The following is a 17,720-nucleotide window of genomic DNA, read 5'->3' on the forward strand; positions in this document are numbered from 1 at the left end:
GGGCTATTTGGTTTTTGTCTGCGCTCACGTTTCTCTGTTTCTATTTTTCATAGCACATTTGCATGGTGTATCAGCATTATATTTGTAGTAAAAATTTTTAATGTGCTAAAGAGGTACTATTTAATAGTGCACTCTTAGTACGCAGGCAAACACTTCTCTGACCAAAGTACAAAAATCTTAAATGAGGTGAAATGTCTTTTTTATGTCAAAAAAAAGTTTCAAGTATTACCTATAAAAGCATGAATATCTTTAGAAGATATGAAAATTGTTCATCTTTTATGGGGCTGTTTTAAAACATCTACCAACTTCTAAGATTATAAGGGCCATAGTTAACTATTGTGTGCTACCTTTAACATGTACTTTTTTACTACTAACCTGAATTATTAGTAACTAGGTCCCAATGCATAAAACAGGGCCTTTAGAAAATCAGCATAAATTAGTAGTAAATTGTGTGCAGGGAGACACATTTTATGAGTCCCATTTGAAAGTCGACAATCGGATTGGCTACACCCTGAGGCAGCAGAAATGTGAAATTCTGGCCATTGTTGGTGTATGGATCGTTATTTGAGATAAGTCTGAGTTTATTTCACTTTGATCACACTGAATTTTCATTGCACCGCACAGAGCTTTTTATTTTCCCAGAGGTTTTTTGACCTATGAGGTTTTTTGCCTGAACACCTTAAGTCACTTTTGTGGCAATGGGAGTGCTTTCTTCTGTCTTTTCCCTCCCATTTGGGTTTATTCTTGGCTTGTGCTATAGCTTTGTTCCTTTATATTGCATTGTTTATGTGAAAGTGTTATTCAATCTGATATTTGATTTTCACTAAATCTGTGTTATTTACATTGAAATAATTCATGTTAATAGTAGCATGCATTAATAACTATGGCCCTAAGTCTTAATATCATTGATGTACAGAAAAATACCCATAGAACTCCTCTGAATGTTCTCAAAATGCACTCAACTAAAGAAGCCTCTATTCTGAGGACAAGTTTCAAAGAGACTTTCATATGTACATAAGAATAGCCATACTGGGTCAGAGCAGTGGTTCATCTAGCTCAGTATCCTACATCAATCCAGGTCATAAGTACCATGCAGAAACCCAAATAGTAGCAACATTCCATACTACCAATCCTAGGACAGCAGTGACTTCCCCCATGCCTGTCTATGTTCATAGATTAGTCAAGACAAAAAAATAGTACAAACTGATATATAAAGAAAACCACAAAAGAGCAAATTCCAGGAAGCAAAACAGCAAATAGCATAGGACAAGTCCAAAGGCATGGTAAAGGGCCAAACACAGGGACATAAAAGAGGAATAGACTCACAATGGTAGAAACCTATCATGACTGTGGAAACAGTGAGAGGTCACAGCAGCCATTTTGAGGATGCAGCCATTAGGGCAGGAATGAGTGGGGTTCACTCAGGGGGTTGTGGGACATTCTTGGTGGTATGAGAGTTTTTTGATTCGCAGACTGGGGGAAGGGGGAATAGAAGAATTAAGCTATTTCATTGGGACAGAGGAGAGCTTAGAGGCCTACAAAAGCATTTCAAAAGCTTTGGAACTGTCTTAAATTTACCTGGTTCACTATGCAGGTACTAGCACTGAATACACAAAGCAACAAATTTTTTTTTTTTTTTTTGAATCATCTGACAACACACCATATTTTTCTAAATCAGTTTTTCACGCTGATTTCAGATCTATTATTAGTTTTTTTTCAGTCATGTAAACTTTTAAAGGGACCATAGCTGAACTGCTTCAACTAATAGCCAATCTGTCGATCAAATCGGGAAAGATTTCGGAAGACTGGAAGGTGGCGAAAAAAAAGTTCGAGGGGGAGATCTGGGAAACTACAGACCGGTGAGTCTGACCTCGATACGGAGAAAGATGGTAGAGTCGCTGATAAAAGACTGCATCATTGATCACCTTGACGGATACGGTTTTAGCAGAGGCAGATCGTGTTTGACGAACTTGCTGCACTTCTTTGAGGGAATAAACAGACAGATAGACAAGGGCGACCCGGTCGACATTGTATATCTGGATTTTCAGAAGGTGTTTGACAAGGTTCCACATGAATGACAACTTTGGAAAATTGCGAGCCATGGAATTGAGGGTGAAATACTCATGTGGATTAAAAACTGACTGGAGCATAGGAAACAGAGAGTGGGGGTAAATGGACAATACTCGGACTGGAAGAGCATCACCAGTGAGGTGCCGCAGGGCTCGGTGCTTGGACCCGTGCTCTTCAATATATTTATAATCAACCTGGAAATTGGTATGACGAGTGAGGTAATTAAATTTGCGGACGATACAAAGTTGTTCAGAGTAGTGAGGACACAGAAGTATTGTGAAGACCTACAACGAGACATATACGCACTCGATGAATGGGCCGCGAAATGGCAAATGAGGTTCAACATGGATAAGTGCAAGGGTGATGCATGTCAGTAACAAAAATCATATGGACGAATACAGGATGTCTGGTGCTGTACTCAGAGAGAGCCCCCAGGAAAGAGACTTGGGAGTACTTGTAGACATGTCAATGAAGCCGGAAAGGGTGAGCAGAATGCTAGGAATGATTAAGAAGGGGATCACAAACAGATCAGAGAAGGTTATCATGCTGCTTATAAAATAAAATTTGCGGACGACACAAAACTCTCCAGTAGAGTTAGAACTGTTGAAGAATGTGAAGAACTACAAAGGGACTTGAACAAACTGAGTGAATGGGCAAATAAATGGCAAATGTGTTTCAATGTAGAGAAATGCAAAGTCTTGCACATAGGGAAAGGAAACCCGATGTTCAGCTACAAGATGGGGGGATGGTGTTGGGGAAGAGCAACCTAGAAAGGGACTTGGGGGTCTTAGTGGACCAATCAATGAAGTCGGGAGCACAATGTGCAGCGGCCTCCAAGAAGGCGAACAGAATGTTGGGAATTATTAAAAAAGGAATCACTACCAGAACCAAAGAAGTTATCCTGCCGCTATATCGGGCGATGGTACGCCCGCATCTGGAATACTGCGTTCAATACTGGTCGCCGTACCTTAAGAAGGATATGGTGACACTCGAGAGGGTCCAGAGAAGAGCAACAAAAATGATAAGGGGCATGGAAGGCCTCTCATATGCTGAGAGGCTGGAGAAACTGGGGCTCTTTTCTCTGGAAAAACGGAGACTTAGCGGGGACATGATAGAAACTTACAAGATCATAAAGGGTATAGAGAAGATGGAGAGGGGCAGATTCTTCAGACTAGCGGGGGAAACAAAAACAAGAGGGCACGCAAGAAAACTGAAGGGAGACAGATTCAGAACAAATGCTAGGAAGTTCTTCTTCAGCCAGCGGGTGGTGGATACCTGGAATGCGCTTCCGGGGGAGGTGGTAGAGCAGAGTACAATTTTGTGTTTCAAAAAGGGGTTGGACATGTTCTTAAAGGAAAAGGGGATTGAGGGGTATAGCTAGAGGGGTACTATAAAGGATAAAATGTCTTAAGTGAAAGAACACTACAGGTCATGGACCTGGGGGGCCGCCGCGAGTGCGGACTGCTGAGCACGATGGACCTATGGTCTGACTCGGCAGAGGCGATGCTTATGTTCTTATGTTCTTATGCTTTACCGGGCAATGGTGTGCCCTTGAAATACTGCATCCAACACTGGTCGCAGTACATGAAAAAGGGCATAGTACTACTCAAAAGGGTCCAGAGAAGAGTGACAAAAATGGTTAAGGGACTGGAAGAGTTGCCATACAATGAGAGGCTAGAGAAACTGGGCCTCTTCTTCCTTGAAAAGAGGAGACAGAGGGGACATGATCAAAACATTCAAGATATTGAAGGGAATAGACAGTAAAGAAAGAGAGATTGTTCACCCTCTTTGAGGTGGAGAGAACAAGAGGGCACTCTCTAAAGTTAAAAGGGTATAGATTTCGTTCAAATGTAAGGAAGTTCTTCTTCACCCAGACAGTGTTAGAAATCTGGAACGCTCCTCCAGAGGCTGTTATAGGGCAAAGCATACTCCAGGGATTCAAGAAAAGGTTAGATAAGTTCCTGCTGAAACATAACGTAAGCAGGTTAGGCTAGACTCAAATAGGGCACTGGTCTTTGACCTAAGGGCCGCCATGTGAGCGGACTGCTGGGCACGATGGATCACTGGTCTGACCCAGCAGCGGCAGTTCTTATGTTCTTAAATAGGAGTGGTTTCGAATCTTTTTTATTTAAAGGACTGCAGTATGAATACGAGAAAACTTTGCAGGTCACCAAAAGATTTCAAGCAGGTCAAGTCAAACTGTCTTGACCTGCTTGTTCAGATTGGGTATAAAACACTAAAACTAATACTAATATTGATTTTATAACACTTCAAGGATATATTTTAGAAACTTGTTTTATTTTGAATTGTCACCAGTAGCAAATTCCATAAATGAGACACCTGAGTAACACACTTTAAGAAATTGTTTGCAGTTACTAACATCAAGTGAGCAAGACTGAAATTAATACATTTACATGAACGAAGAGCATTTTAGTCAACTGTTTTGAGGACTTTTGGGGCCACGCATTGGAGACCATTGTTTTATAGAATAGGCTTCTTCTACACCCTTTTATAAAATTGCCTTCTGCATATTTGCCAACTATGCACAGCAGGATAGTGCAGTTTTTGCCCATTCTTCTTGACAAAAAGTGAAAGCTCTTTTGATCTGTGAACTGCATTGTTCAGAACTTTGTACAGGTTTTCTAATGGGGTCAGGTGTGGCCTTTGGGCCACTTGAAAGCATTCACTTTGAGCCACTCCATTGTTACTTTTGCTTTGCTCTTAGAATTATTGTCCTTTTGAAGGTAAATCTTCACCACAGTCCTAGGTCTGTGACACACTAGAATACATTTTTTCTAGACTCTGACTGTGTTTTACATATTTTATTACAAGCCTCCCTTTTCTCTCTGCTTTAAACATCCCTATAACATAATGTTGCCACTTCCATGCTTTACTACTGAGATGGTAGTAGCTGTTGATGTGCTGTGTTTATTTTATGCTATGACCTGATAGAGGCAGTGTGTTTTTGGTGACACACAGTTTCCTCTATACAATTATGGACCTAAAAGTTCTAAAGGATATTCAAACATATGGAAATGTTCTTATAGCTTTTGGCCTTTCCCTAATCTCTACTCTTGAATAACTATATTTTAGAGTTATGTGTTAAGCATGTTGAGTTTGTTTCAATTTACTTCATACAAGAGAAACAGCTTGATTCTTTATCCAGGAGTATTCAGATCAGACTAGCTATTTTGATTGGACATTGATGAGTACTATGTAACTTATGAGCCTTATTAAGGCATTTTTAGAGGTAACCAATTTGGGTTTGCTATGACAAAGGCTGTGAAGGCTTCCAGGGGTGGGGAACGAGGGCCATAATCCAGTTTGGTTTTCAGGATTTCCCTAATGAATGTGCATAAGATCTGTTTGTATGCACTGTCTCCATTATATGCAAATAGATTTCATGCATATTAATTGGGGAATTCCTGAAAACTCGACTGGATTGTGGCCCTCATATCTTTTTTCTTAAAGGACCCACGGCCACAAGAGGGCATCCGTTGAAAATCAGGGGGGGAAATTTCATGGCGATACTAGGAAGTATTTCTTCACTGAAAGGGTGGTTGATCATTGGAATGATCTTCCACTGCAGGTAATCGAGGCCAGCAGCGTGCCAGATTTTAAGAAAAAAGGGGATAGGCATGTAGGATCTCTTAGTGGAAGAAGTTAGGGGGGTGGGTCATTAGAGTGGGCAGACTTCATGGGCCGAGGCCCTTTTCTGCCGTCATTTTCTATGTTTCTATTCCCTACCCCTTTTATGTAGTCCAGACTCTTGGTTTCTATTCTTCATGTCTTTTTTTTAATGTTTCTATAATTATTTTTTTCAAGTTTAATGTAGATCAGGGATCTCAAAGTCCCGGCCCTCAAGGAGGGACTTTGAGACCTCTGGTGTAGATCAACAACGACTTTAATACATTTTGAAATTTAGTTTTAGGCGGCAGAATATGAAATATGTACAAAGGTGTGAAGACCTTTGCAAAATACAATCAAATGGACACCCACACAAATCAGTACACAAAGAAAGAGGTGATCATTAGTGTGTGCAATAATATTACAAACAATTGCAAGAAGTAGTATATAGTGGTATCATTGTAATAATACTAGAAACTTTCTATTTTTACTCTTATCTCAAAAACATAAACTTGTGTTAGTGCTCAAATGTATCTCCTTAAAGAATATCTACATCCCAAACTTTTAAAGATAATTTTTTTTGGACTTTGAAGTTTATGCTTATCTGTAAGCATGTGACTAATGATCACCTCTGTATTAAATAGTGAAGTTGCCATGTTAATCTACTTTAGAGGTAATAAAAAGAAATAAAACATAAAATGAGATAAGGCGATAACATCTTTTATTGGAGTAACATAATATATTTTTGACTCTTTTTCAAAGCAATGCCATCTGCAGGTCAGAAATGAACAAAAGATGACAGAGAATATATAAAGAGAATATATAAGCAAATATTAAAATATTCCAATGACATTCTTACAACTGCACTGTGGTAGGGGGCTAGTGCTGTTCTTTAGATAATGGAGTTACATGATCAAACGTTTGGCACTATAAGAAGCTTCACAGCTGGTGGGCGTGATGATCACCTGGTCACTTGCTTGCTTGGTGCGAAGGTGGCAGACCTCACGCGTCACATAGATAGAATTTTAGATAGAGCTGGAGAGGATCTGGCTGTCTTGGTACACGTAGGTACCAATGACATAGGAAAATGTGGGAGGGAGGTTCTGGAAGCCAAATTTAGGCTCTTAGGTAGAAAGCTGAAAGCCAGATCCTCTGGGGTAGCATTTTCAGAAATGCTCCCAGTTCCACACTTAGGACCCAAGAGGCAGGCAAACTCCGAAGTCTCAATGTGTGGTTGAGACAATGGTGCAGGGATGAGGGATTTAGATTTGTTAGGAACTGGGCAGTCTTCTGGGAAATGGGGAGCTTGTTCCGAAAGGATGGACTCCACCTTAACCGGGATGGAATCAGGCTGCTGGTGCTAACATTTAAAAAGGAGATAGAGCAGCTTTTACACTGAGATGCGGGGGAAAGCTAACAGTCGCCCGGGAGCGGATGGTTCGGTGTGAGGTATCTTTGGAACAGAATATTTAGGGAGTCCCAGTAGAGAAGTTCCAATAATAGTGAAAGAATAATGAAACTGTTATGAGTTTTTGCATCTTTTGCATTTGTGTGCTGCTAGAATGAATTTTAAGAAAATGTTAAAAACTCAAATGTTTGAAGTCTTTTTGAGTTGAAATTTTATATTCAAACTGGATTTGAAGATTTCTGATGTTTATCGACCATTTTTAAGAGTTATTGTTTAACAACTGAACTATGTATGTTTGTTTAACATTTTATGCTTGTTACTATGGAAACCGTATAGGTAATATACGGTATATAAATTTTTAAATAAATAAATCCAGGAAAGTTTAAGAGGAAGGCAGAGTAAAAGATTCAAATTTTCCCTGTCTTCTCAGCAGCCTGTAGTTACAAGGGAAAAACACAATTTGAAGTGTCTGTATACAAATGCTAGAAACCTAAAAAATAAAATAGGAGAGTTAGGCATCTCAGAGTCCTGGTGGAAGAAGGACAATCAATGAGACACTGTATTACCTGGGTACAAATTATATCGCAAGGATAGAGTAGATCAAATTGGAGGGGGGGGGGGGTTGCGCTCTATGTTAAAGAGGGAATTGAATCAAATAAAATAAACATTCTGCATGGCATAGATAGCAGTGTGGAATCCATATGGATAGAAATTTCATGTGTGAAGGGAAGGAATATAAAGGTAGGGTTATACTACCATCCTCTTGGATAAAATGAGCAGACAGATGAAGAAATTTTTTCAGAGATTAGGAAAGCTGGAGAATTGGGCAACAGTATAATAATGAGTGATTTAAAGTACCCTGTAGTATAATAGAGGATGAATAAGTTTCAAACATCAAAATACTCCACTAACTTATCCACATACAACTTGGGAGACTAATCAAACATTGTGATACTGCTTCAAACCTTCCCAAAACCCATACACAGCTTTCTTTGAAATTCAAAAAGTTGGGAGAAAAAGGCCTCAGATAGGCTTCATGAGCCAAAAAAACTCCCAATATGAAAATAATTCAAAATATCATTTGTTAAAGTCTCCAAGACTGCAGGGGCACAAAGGAACACAATGTGTAGAATGATCATCATTAAAGCCAAGCACAAAAGGTATGAAACAAAGCACTTAGCTTGCTCTGGCTCCAAACCGTTCTCCATTGATCATTCATAGGCTGTTTTTCGTGGCATCTCAAACCGCTACTATATTTGTCATGCAGAAATAAAGCAGAGATTCATCCCTGTTTCACCAACCGGCTTCCTCAGGAATCTCTTGCTCCAATATTCATCCGTGACAGAGCAGCCAAAAACAAGAAAAGAAAAGTTTCCGAATGACTCCGATGTAGTGACCATGCCGGGCGGAAATATTCCCACTAGCTCTTAGCTCCTCCCCTTCCAGTTCTCATCAACCAATAGGGGCACAATCTCACACTCTCAATGGGGATCCTTTTAACCCCCCCCCCCCAATTCTTTGTGTGCATTTAAACCTTATGGTTGAACTGATTGCATTTCGTATATCCAGCGCTGTAAGAGTTGACATCACCAATCACCATGACGGGGGGATTTCCGCACCTGCTTCAACACCACACACCTCAGGGAGTTAAAAGTATGGTGGAACTGCAGTCAACGCATGAACAGTAGCTTTTCTATCCTCCGTGTGTTCAAACAGGAGCAATGCTCAAAAATCCATTTTTTTTAGCATCTGAGAAGTTTGCCCCACATACATCAACCAGCAGGGGCACCAAATCAGATACACAACCCCCACTGTTAAACATGAGGTTTTTCAGATAATTTATATCTCCTGCCTGTCTGAGGATGACAATAAACACTGGTTTCTTTCACAATCCCACACACCAAGCATTGATCACATGGCCTCACAGATCACCCTCCATAACAATATCTATAGGGGTTACCATGTTAAGACTTAGCAAATCCCCCAGAATCTGATTACACGCAAATGAAAAAAATGATGTTAACATCCTTCAGGCATGGATGTATCTTCAACGGTGCAAGGTGAAGATGAATAGCTCATTGCACCTGGGATGACAATCTGGAAAAACGCAACACAAACGGTATAGTCTTCTTAGATTCCTCCACTGGCTTAACTGAAATAAATTTTATCTGGGATTGTATAAGGCCCTTCTATAGGTTCGTTTCATTACACCCTCAGGATACCCTTGCTGCACAAACTTAGCATGTAACTCCTTAGATCTTTCCTAAAATTCTCTTGTATGGCAAATTTGCCGAAATCTTAGAAATTGAGCAAAGGGAATGTTAGTTTTTAAGCAATATGGACGAATTTCTGTCCGTTGGCTTTGAAAAAACTATAGTACTAAAACCCTCCTGATCCATTCTAATTTGAATGTCCAAAAACGAGATTTGATATTGGTCCCATTGTGCTGGATGCTGTATTTTGGGATGACAAGCATTGACATATAACAGGAATTACCCCTACATTGACTGGTTAAATGTTACATCAGGGAGTGCTAGAGAGGCAAAATTCCTAGACATCAAAAATGACTGCTTGGAGCAACTGCTGCAAGAACCAACAAGAGGGGGAGCTATTGTACATTTGGTCCTTAGTTGAATGCAAGGCATATAGTACAAGAGTTAACTATGTTGGGTTTGCTGGGAAACAGTAATCATAACGTGATCAAATTTGAGCTGATACTAGGAGTGACATCGCAAAAGAAATCTACTTTAGAGACATTTAATTTTTGAAAGAGTGACTATGATAAAATGAAGAAAATGGTTAAAAAGAACCTGAAAGGATCAGTTGCAAGATGTGGATGTTCTTTAAAAATACCATTGTGGAAACCCAGACCAGATAAATTCCACGTATCAGCAAAGGTGGAAAGAAGAGGAAACGAGAGCTGGCATGGTTAAAAGGTGATGTGGAAGAGGTTATTAGAGCCAAAAAACATCCCTTAAAGAATGGAGAAAGGATCCTAATGAAGAAAATAAGAAGAGACACAAGCACTAGCAAGTTAGATGCAAAGCATCGATAAAGAAAGCTAAGAAAGAATAGTAAAAGAAACTTGCAAAAGAGGCAAAAACTTTTAACATTTTTTTAATGTACATCAGAACCAGAAAACCTGTGAGGGAATCCGTGGGACCGTTGGATGATCAAAGAGCAAAAGGGCCACTCAAGGAGGATAAGGCCATAGCGGAGAAACTGAATGAATTTTTTGTTTTGGTCTATTCGGAAGATGATGTAAGAGATCTACTTGAACTGGAAATGGTTTTCAAGGGTGATGATGCGGAGGAACTGAAAGAAATCTCAGTGAATCTGGAAGATGTACTAAGCCAAATCGACAAGTTAACGAGTGATAAATCACCTGGACCAGATGGTATATATGAAATTGCTGACCTGCTGTTAGTTATCTGTAACCTGTTGCTAAAATCATCTGTAGTGCCTGAAGATTGGAGGGTAGCCAATTTTATGCCAATTTTTAAAAAGAGATCCAGGGGAGATCTGGGAAATTACAGATCGGTAAGCTTAACTTCAGTGGCGGGCAAAATGGTGGGTTCAACCAAGGGAGATCTTACCTCACCAATTTGCTTGACTTCTTCGAAGTGGATAAAGGTGAGCCAATTGATGCAGTATATCTAGATTTTCAGAAAGCTTTTGACAAAGTTCCTTATGAAAGGCTCCTGAGAAAATTAATGAGTCAAGAGATAGGTGGCAAAGTTCAGTTGTGGACTAGGTATTGGTTATCAGATAGAAAACAGAGGGTAGGGTTAAATGGTCATTTTTCTCAATGGAGGAGAGTAAACAGTGGCCTGCCACAGGGATATGTATTGGGACCGGAAAGACATGGGGTAAGCCACTGCTTATCCTGAATCGGTAGCATGGAATGTTGCTACTCTTTGAGCTTTGGCCAGGTACTAGTGACCTGAATTGGCCACCATGAGAATGGGCTACTGGGCTTGATGGACGTTTGATCTGACCCAGTAAGGCTATATGATCACATTACAAAACAATCATTAATAAAATATATAAACAGAGCAGAGTAATTTTAAAGTTTGCAAAGCAAATTATCCATGTTAATTGCTGAGCAATTTGTAAATAGAAAGGTTCTTAGGTAATTTTGCTGTAGTTTGACTTGGAATTGCTGATGTGCTGAAGTGGTTTGTACAATTTTTGCAATGACACACCTCTGTTAATATCCATTATACAGGGGATTGTACCTAATCAGAAGAAGCCCCTGAAACCCCTGAGCTTGCCTATCCCTCATTATTGAAAATGTGATAGTGAAACAGCACCCCTTACTGGCAGAATTGGATGTAGAGGACTCTCACTCAGCTTAGAGGGAACAGTGCCTGGCACACAATGCCACTGATGCTGCCAGACTTAGTAGCAGGCTGAAATCTGAAAGAGACAAGGTGATCTCATGCTCTATTGAGGCAGTTGCTCCCTTTTCTGGCTTTGATTGTTAGTGTCCTCTGTTACACAAGGGACAGTGTTCAGGCCAGTGAGGGAACAACTTTTACTACCCCTTCCTCTTTGTGTGGAACATCAAGGTAAGAAGTGTTCACAACAAAGAAAAATGGAGTAACAAGAGAGATCCAGTCATGCCACCATCTTGGTCACTCTCATCTTTTCATTTTGTAAAGCTTTTATATTTCATGACAGTTTTGTTTTTGTCTTATCTAACTGTGGTCATGTACAATTATTTTGAGGGAAAACATGCAGCTCCTACGACTATGTGCTGGTGCTCAAGAACCATGCTGTAGGATTGATGAGCATAGCTTTATAGCAGCGCTTCCCAAACTGTGGGTTGTGACCTCAAATGGGGTCAGAAAACCTGCCTTTGGTGGGCTTTCCAAAGGGGCTCTCCTCTAGGGGGCTTCTCAATTTTATTTCTGTATAATCATGGGGTCAAAGCCACGACAAGATTGGGAAGCACTGAACAGATCAGGAGTTAGGGTACTTCTACAAGGCCAGAACATGAAAGGTTTAAGATGTTAAAAACTTTAACAATGTTAATATCTTTAAAAGCCTGAAGGTCAGGTCATGAGAAACTTAATGGGTTTCTTTTACAGCATTCCTTTATCAAGAATGCCAAACCAGTATCAATTTTGAGAGACTTAATCACAGAAGCGATGGACATCAAGGCAAAAAGACATGAAGAACAGCAGAGAGAGCTAGAGGAGGAAGATGAAAATTCGGTATGTTTTCTGACCTTTTGTGAGCTATTTTCAGTAAATTATTCCCATATTATGTAATTGAGGTAAACAAAATATTGAGTTATATGTTGCAGAGTAATTTGTGCTTTTACAAAGGTGCGAGAAAAAGTGGATTTAACATTGCCTTTACATAGGTCTTTCCTATACAGTAAAGTCATTTTTTCCTGCAGTTGGAAAATGGACGATTTCCTATTTCCAGTATTAATTTTTCCATTAGTGTGTGGCCATTAAAAGATTAGCGAGTGAGCCTTTACCCTTACTTATTTTGTAGGGTGATAAGGGTTCACACATTAATCAGTTCTCACAACTCGTTAACTGATTAGTATAGAAATTCCCACTCTACCCTCACACATACCCCCTCCACGAAAAAATAAATAATTTTTTTTTAACATGTGGTATGCATGTGCAGAGTACAGAATTAATGCAGGACACCTCAGTATGTCTTGTGGTAAGCTCTTTGAAGTTGCGGCAAGTACGTGATAACAATTAGTGCAACTTAGTAAAAGGACCTCTAAATGTTTTTTTGCGATAATGAGAAATGGCAAAATAAATGACATAATAGCAACCATGTGTCAGCAGCAACTCAGTTATTTGAACACAAAAGCTGAATTTTTCTAAACTCATTCATGCACTGTACTATCCAGGCCCTTTTAAAATATATTTCTAAATGTTTATTTAATTTTTATTTTGTAAAATGCTCACCTAGGTTAATAGTTTAATAAATTTAATGTATTATTTTGATGTAGGATATTGTTCTCTGAGGTTGAGATCATGATCAAACTGAATTAATCTGTATATGTATACATAGTAACATAGTAACATAGTAACATAGTAGATGACGGCAGATAAAGACCCGAATGGTCCATCCAGTCTGCCCAACCTGATTCAATTTAAAATTTTTTTTTTTTTTTCTTCTTAGCTATTTCTGGGCGAGAATCCAAAGCTTTACCCGGTACTGTGCTTGGGTTCCAACTGCCGAAATCTCTGTTAAGACTTACTCCAGCCCATCTACACCCTCCCAGCCATTGAAGCCCTCCCCTGCCCATCCTCCTCCAAACGGCCATACACAGACACAGACCGTACAAGTCTGCCCAGTAACTGGCCTAGTTCAATCTTTAATATTATTTTCTGATTCTAAATCTTCTGTGTTCATCCCACGCTTCTTTGAACTCAGTCACAGTTTTACTCTCCACCACCTCTCTCGGGAGCGCATTCCAGGCATCCACCACCCTCTCCGTAAAGTAGAATTTCCTAACATTGCCCCTGAATCTACCACCCCTCAACCTCAAATTATGTCCTCTGGTTTTACCATTTTCCTTTCTCTGGAAAAGATTTTGTTCTACGTTAATACCCTTTAAGTATTTGAACGTCTGAATCATATCTCCCCTGTCTCTCCTTTCCTCTAGGGTATACATATTCAGGGCTTCCAGTCTCTCCTCATATGTCTTCTGGTGCAAGCCTCCTATCATTTTCGTCGCCCTCCTCTGGACCGCCTCAAGTCTTCTTACGTCTTTCGCCAGATACGGTCTCCAAAACTGAACACAATACTCCAAGTGGGGCCTCACCAATGACCTGTACAGGGGCATCAACACCTTCTTTCTTCTACTGACTACGCCTCTCTTTATACAGCCCAGAATCCTTCTGGCAGCAGCCACTGCCTTGTCACACTGTTTTTTCGCCTTTAGATCTTCGGACACTATCACCCCAAGGTCCCTCTCCCCGTCCGTGCATATCAGCTTCTCTCCTCCCAGCATATACGGTTCCTTCCTATTATTAATCCCCAAATGCATTACTCTGCATTTCTTTGCATTGAATTTTAGTTGCCAGGCATTAGACCATTCCTCTAACTTTTGCAGATCCTTTTTCATATTTTCCACTCCCTCTTCGGTGTCTACTCTGTTACAAATCTTGGTATCATCTGCAAAAAGGCACACTTTTCCTTCTAACCCTTCAGCAATGTCACTTACATACATATTGAACAGGATTGGCCCCAGCACCGAACCCTGAGGGACTCCACTAGTCACCTTTCCTTCCTTCGAGCGACTTCCATTAACCACCACCCTCTGGCGTCTGTCCGACAGCCAGTTTCTGACCCAGTTCACCACTTTGGGTCCTAACTTCAGCCCTTCAAGTTTGTTCAACAGCCTCCTATGAGGAACTGTATCAAAGGCTTTGCTGAAATCCAAATAAATTACATCTAGCATATGTCCTCGATCCAGCTCTCTGGTCACCCAATCAAAAAATTCGATCAGGTTCGTTTGGCACGATTTACCTTTTGTAAAGCCATGTTGCCTCGGATCCTGTAACCCATTAGATTCAAGGAAATACACTATCCTTTCTTTCAGCAACACTTCCATTATTTTTCCAACAACTGAAGTGAGGCTCACCGGCCTGTAGTTTCCTGCTTCTCCCCCGGAATTCGTGAGGGTTAGGGGCAGAGCCGGCCCGCGAATATGGAAAATCATGAATAACTTTTAGGGCCAACTTTGACCCACCCCCGCCTCTTTCCTGCGTCCCGGACCTCCCCAGACCTTACCTGGTAGTCTAGCGGTGACGCGGGGGCAGGAACAATCTTCCTACGCTCCTGCCCTAGGCAGAGCCGTCAACAAAAATGGCTTCCGTGAGTTCCCGTTGTAGTCAGTTCCTGAACCAGCTTCTCCATAAAGTAGTTCTTGATTTCATCAAGGAATTTTACATCCCTAGCATGCCCTAATGTTACATTTACCTAGTCAATTTTGGGGTAATTGAAATCACCCATTATTATTGTGTTACCCAGTTCATTAACCTTCCTAATTTCTGATAATATTTCAGCATCTGTCTGTTCATCCTGGTAAAGTGGACAGTAGAACTCGCCTATCACTATCCTTTTTCCCTTTACAAATGGGATTTCTAGTGTAACAGGCTATCCTTCTTGAACCCGTGGGTTGTGTATTTCTGATCACGAGATCTGGTGTAGAGAGCCTTATTTACATTTTTCTGCTCCACGTCTCCTCATTCTTGGCTGTCCTGTAATTCCTCAGTTTTATTCTCTACACGTGAGATGGTAGGAGCCTGTCTGTCCTGCTTCTGTTTATTTTTCCTTTATTTTCAGGGTTTTATCCAATCGTGAGGCTTTTTGGTGCTGCAGAGGATCCCAGTTCTGCGACATCTTTAGCTGCAAGAGAACACAGATTCTGAAGGCAGTAGTCTGTAGCCAAGAGGCAGCCTGCTTTGTAGGGTACCTGCTTTGCCAGCCTGCACTACCAGTTCAGGAGATAGGGACCATTCCCTTGTGAGCAAGGTTTGCTCCAGATTTTGTCCATAGAGAACTTGCACACAGGCTGAGTGGCCTTGTGGTGGTTTTTTACCAGGATCGAGTGTTGACTGCAGTTCCTCCCCCCAACTTCATGCATGAGGTCTGGTGAGGTCTGGTGAGTTCTCAGTCCAGCCAGTAGGACTGAGCAGCAGTTTGAAGAAGCAAGCTATCTGGATTTCCAGGCTTGTCTGAGGCAGAAGTTAATTGGCTTCAGTTTCAGACTTAGTAGTTCCCAGCACCTGCATGGCACAGCGAGTACAGGCTGTGACAGTCTATGAGAGAAATGGGGGGTTCTCTAAAATTATTTTTAAAGGTTTCTAGGACTAGGGACAGGGTCCCCCACTTCTAAATTCCTGCTCCCCAATTTTTTTGACTCTTTGATTAGCTCCTATGGGCTGTTTTTGGCACTAAAATCACTGCCATGGTATCCATCTTGTTTTTCCTGATATTAGAATAAAAGCTTCTATCTGCCTCAAAACATCTTAATTTGACTTAAAATCACCCTAGATGGACTTCTCAGGACAGGCTATGTAGGATTCATGCAATATTCACGCTGGATGGCTGGCTGAGGACCATTCGTGTACCATGTACCACACAGCCACTGGTTTAGCCTCCCGTAGTCCCTTTGGTGGTATAGGGGCCCAGATGACTCAAGTTCCAGGTCAAAAATCCTGGCTTGAATAGGGAAATGGTGAAAGTGCATCTCCGGTATAGTGCAGCTGTACTTCTGCCGATAAACACCAGAGTGGAATAAAGGAATGCCTGCAAGGGCCCTCTGGACGTCCTGGCCCAGCTTTTGCTCCATAATTTATAAGAATGATGTACAAAGCGTATTTAAATTACAGTGGTCGCATTGACTCCTTGGGGATTGTGGTGGTTGTATCGCCAGGGGTTCCATCCTCTAATAGCACAGTCAGAAGAAGACTGGAATGAAGTGGATTCTGTAGCTATGCCTTTACTTTCCCATTCTGGATCCTCAGTACTAGGAGATTCTGCCAGGGGCCAGGTCCCGACCAGGTGTCAGCCCTGGATCTTGGAGATGACCCAACTGTGCACAGGCTGTTTAAGCCCACAGTCTTTCCAAGAGCCTCCACAGACTTCTACTGCCCAGCACTAAGGCTCAGACCACATGCTTTCCTTCCCAACAGCTCAGAACAGGTTACAAAAGGATATTCACTGTGTAGGAAGAGGACATAAAGCTAAAGACAGGGACTACAGAAGACAAAAGAACTATAAAAGGAAACATAGAAACATAGAATATGACGGCAGAAAAGGGCTGCAGCCCATCAAGTCTGCCCACGCTAATGACCCACCCCCAGACTTCACCCGGCTAGAGATCCCACATACATATCCCATTTCTTTTTAAAATCGAGCACGCTGCTGGCGTTAATCACCTGCAATGGAAGTTCATTCCAATGATCGACTACCCTTTCGGTGAAGAAATACTTCCTGGCGTCGCCATGAAATTGCCCGCCTTTGATTTTCAGCGGATGACCTCTTGTGGTTGAAGGTCCTTTAAGAAAGAAGATATCGTCTTCCACCTCGATGCGGCCCGTGATATATTTAAAAGTCTCAATCATGTCTCCCCTCTCTCTACGTTCCTCGAGCGAGTATAGCTGCAGTTTATTTAGTCTTTCCTCATATGGGAGGTTCTTGAGTCCCGAGACCATCCTGGTGGTCATTCGCTGAACCGACTCGATTCTCCGCACATCTTTTTGATAATGTGGTCTCAGAATTGAACACAATATTCAAGATGAGGTCTCACCATGGATCTGTACAGGGGCATTATGACTTCGGGCCTCCGGCTGACGAAACCTCTACGGATGCATCCCACCATTTGTCTAGCCTTGGATGCAGCTTTCTCCACCTGCTTGGCAGTTTTCATGTCTTCACTAATGATTACTCCCAAATCACGCTCTGCCCTAGTCCTAGCTAAGGTCTCACCATTTAGAGTGTAAGAGAAGAGAAGAAGCTTCTGCCTGCAGACACACGCAATTTCAGGCAGGCTCCTGTGGCTTGCACAAATTACACTGTAACGCGCCACGAAGGTAAAGAGGAGGGAGGGAGATAGATACAGCCAGTA

The 17,720-nt window shown here is 41.3% G+C and overlaps 1 protein-coding gene across 3 annotated transcripts in view; it reads left to right on the plus strand.

The window, feature by feature from the left end:
- Positions 1-17,720, plus strand: part of STK3 (serine/threonine kinase 3) — a 331,931-nt gene that overhangs the window by 232,293 nt on the left and 81,918 nt on the right. For 2 of the 3 annotated variants that reach the window (XM_033934587.1, XM_033934585.1), the window contains exon 8: positions 12,199-12,324. The exons of the other annotated variant lie outside the window; for it this stretch is intronic. In XM_033934587.1, coding sequence (XP_033790478.1) covers positions 12,199-12,324 — 126 coding nt within the window. The remainder of the gene's footprint in view (positions 1-12,198; positions 12,325-17,720) is intronic. 3 annotated transcript variants of the gene reach the window in all.

This window comes from Geotrypetes seraphini, chromosome 2 (genome assembly GCF_902459505.1).
Source record: "Geotrypetes seraphini chromosome 2, aGeoSer1.1, whole genome shotgun sequence".
Lineage (NCBI taxonomy): Eukaryota > Metazoa > Chordata > Amphibia > Gymnophiona > Dermophiidae > Geotrypetes > Geotrypetes seraphini.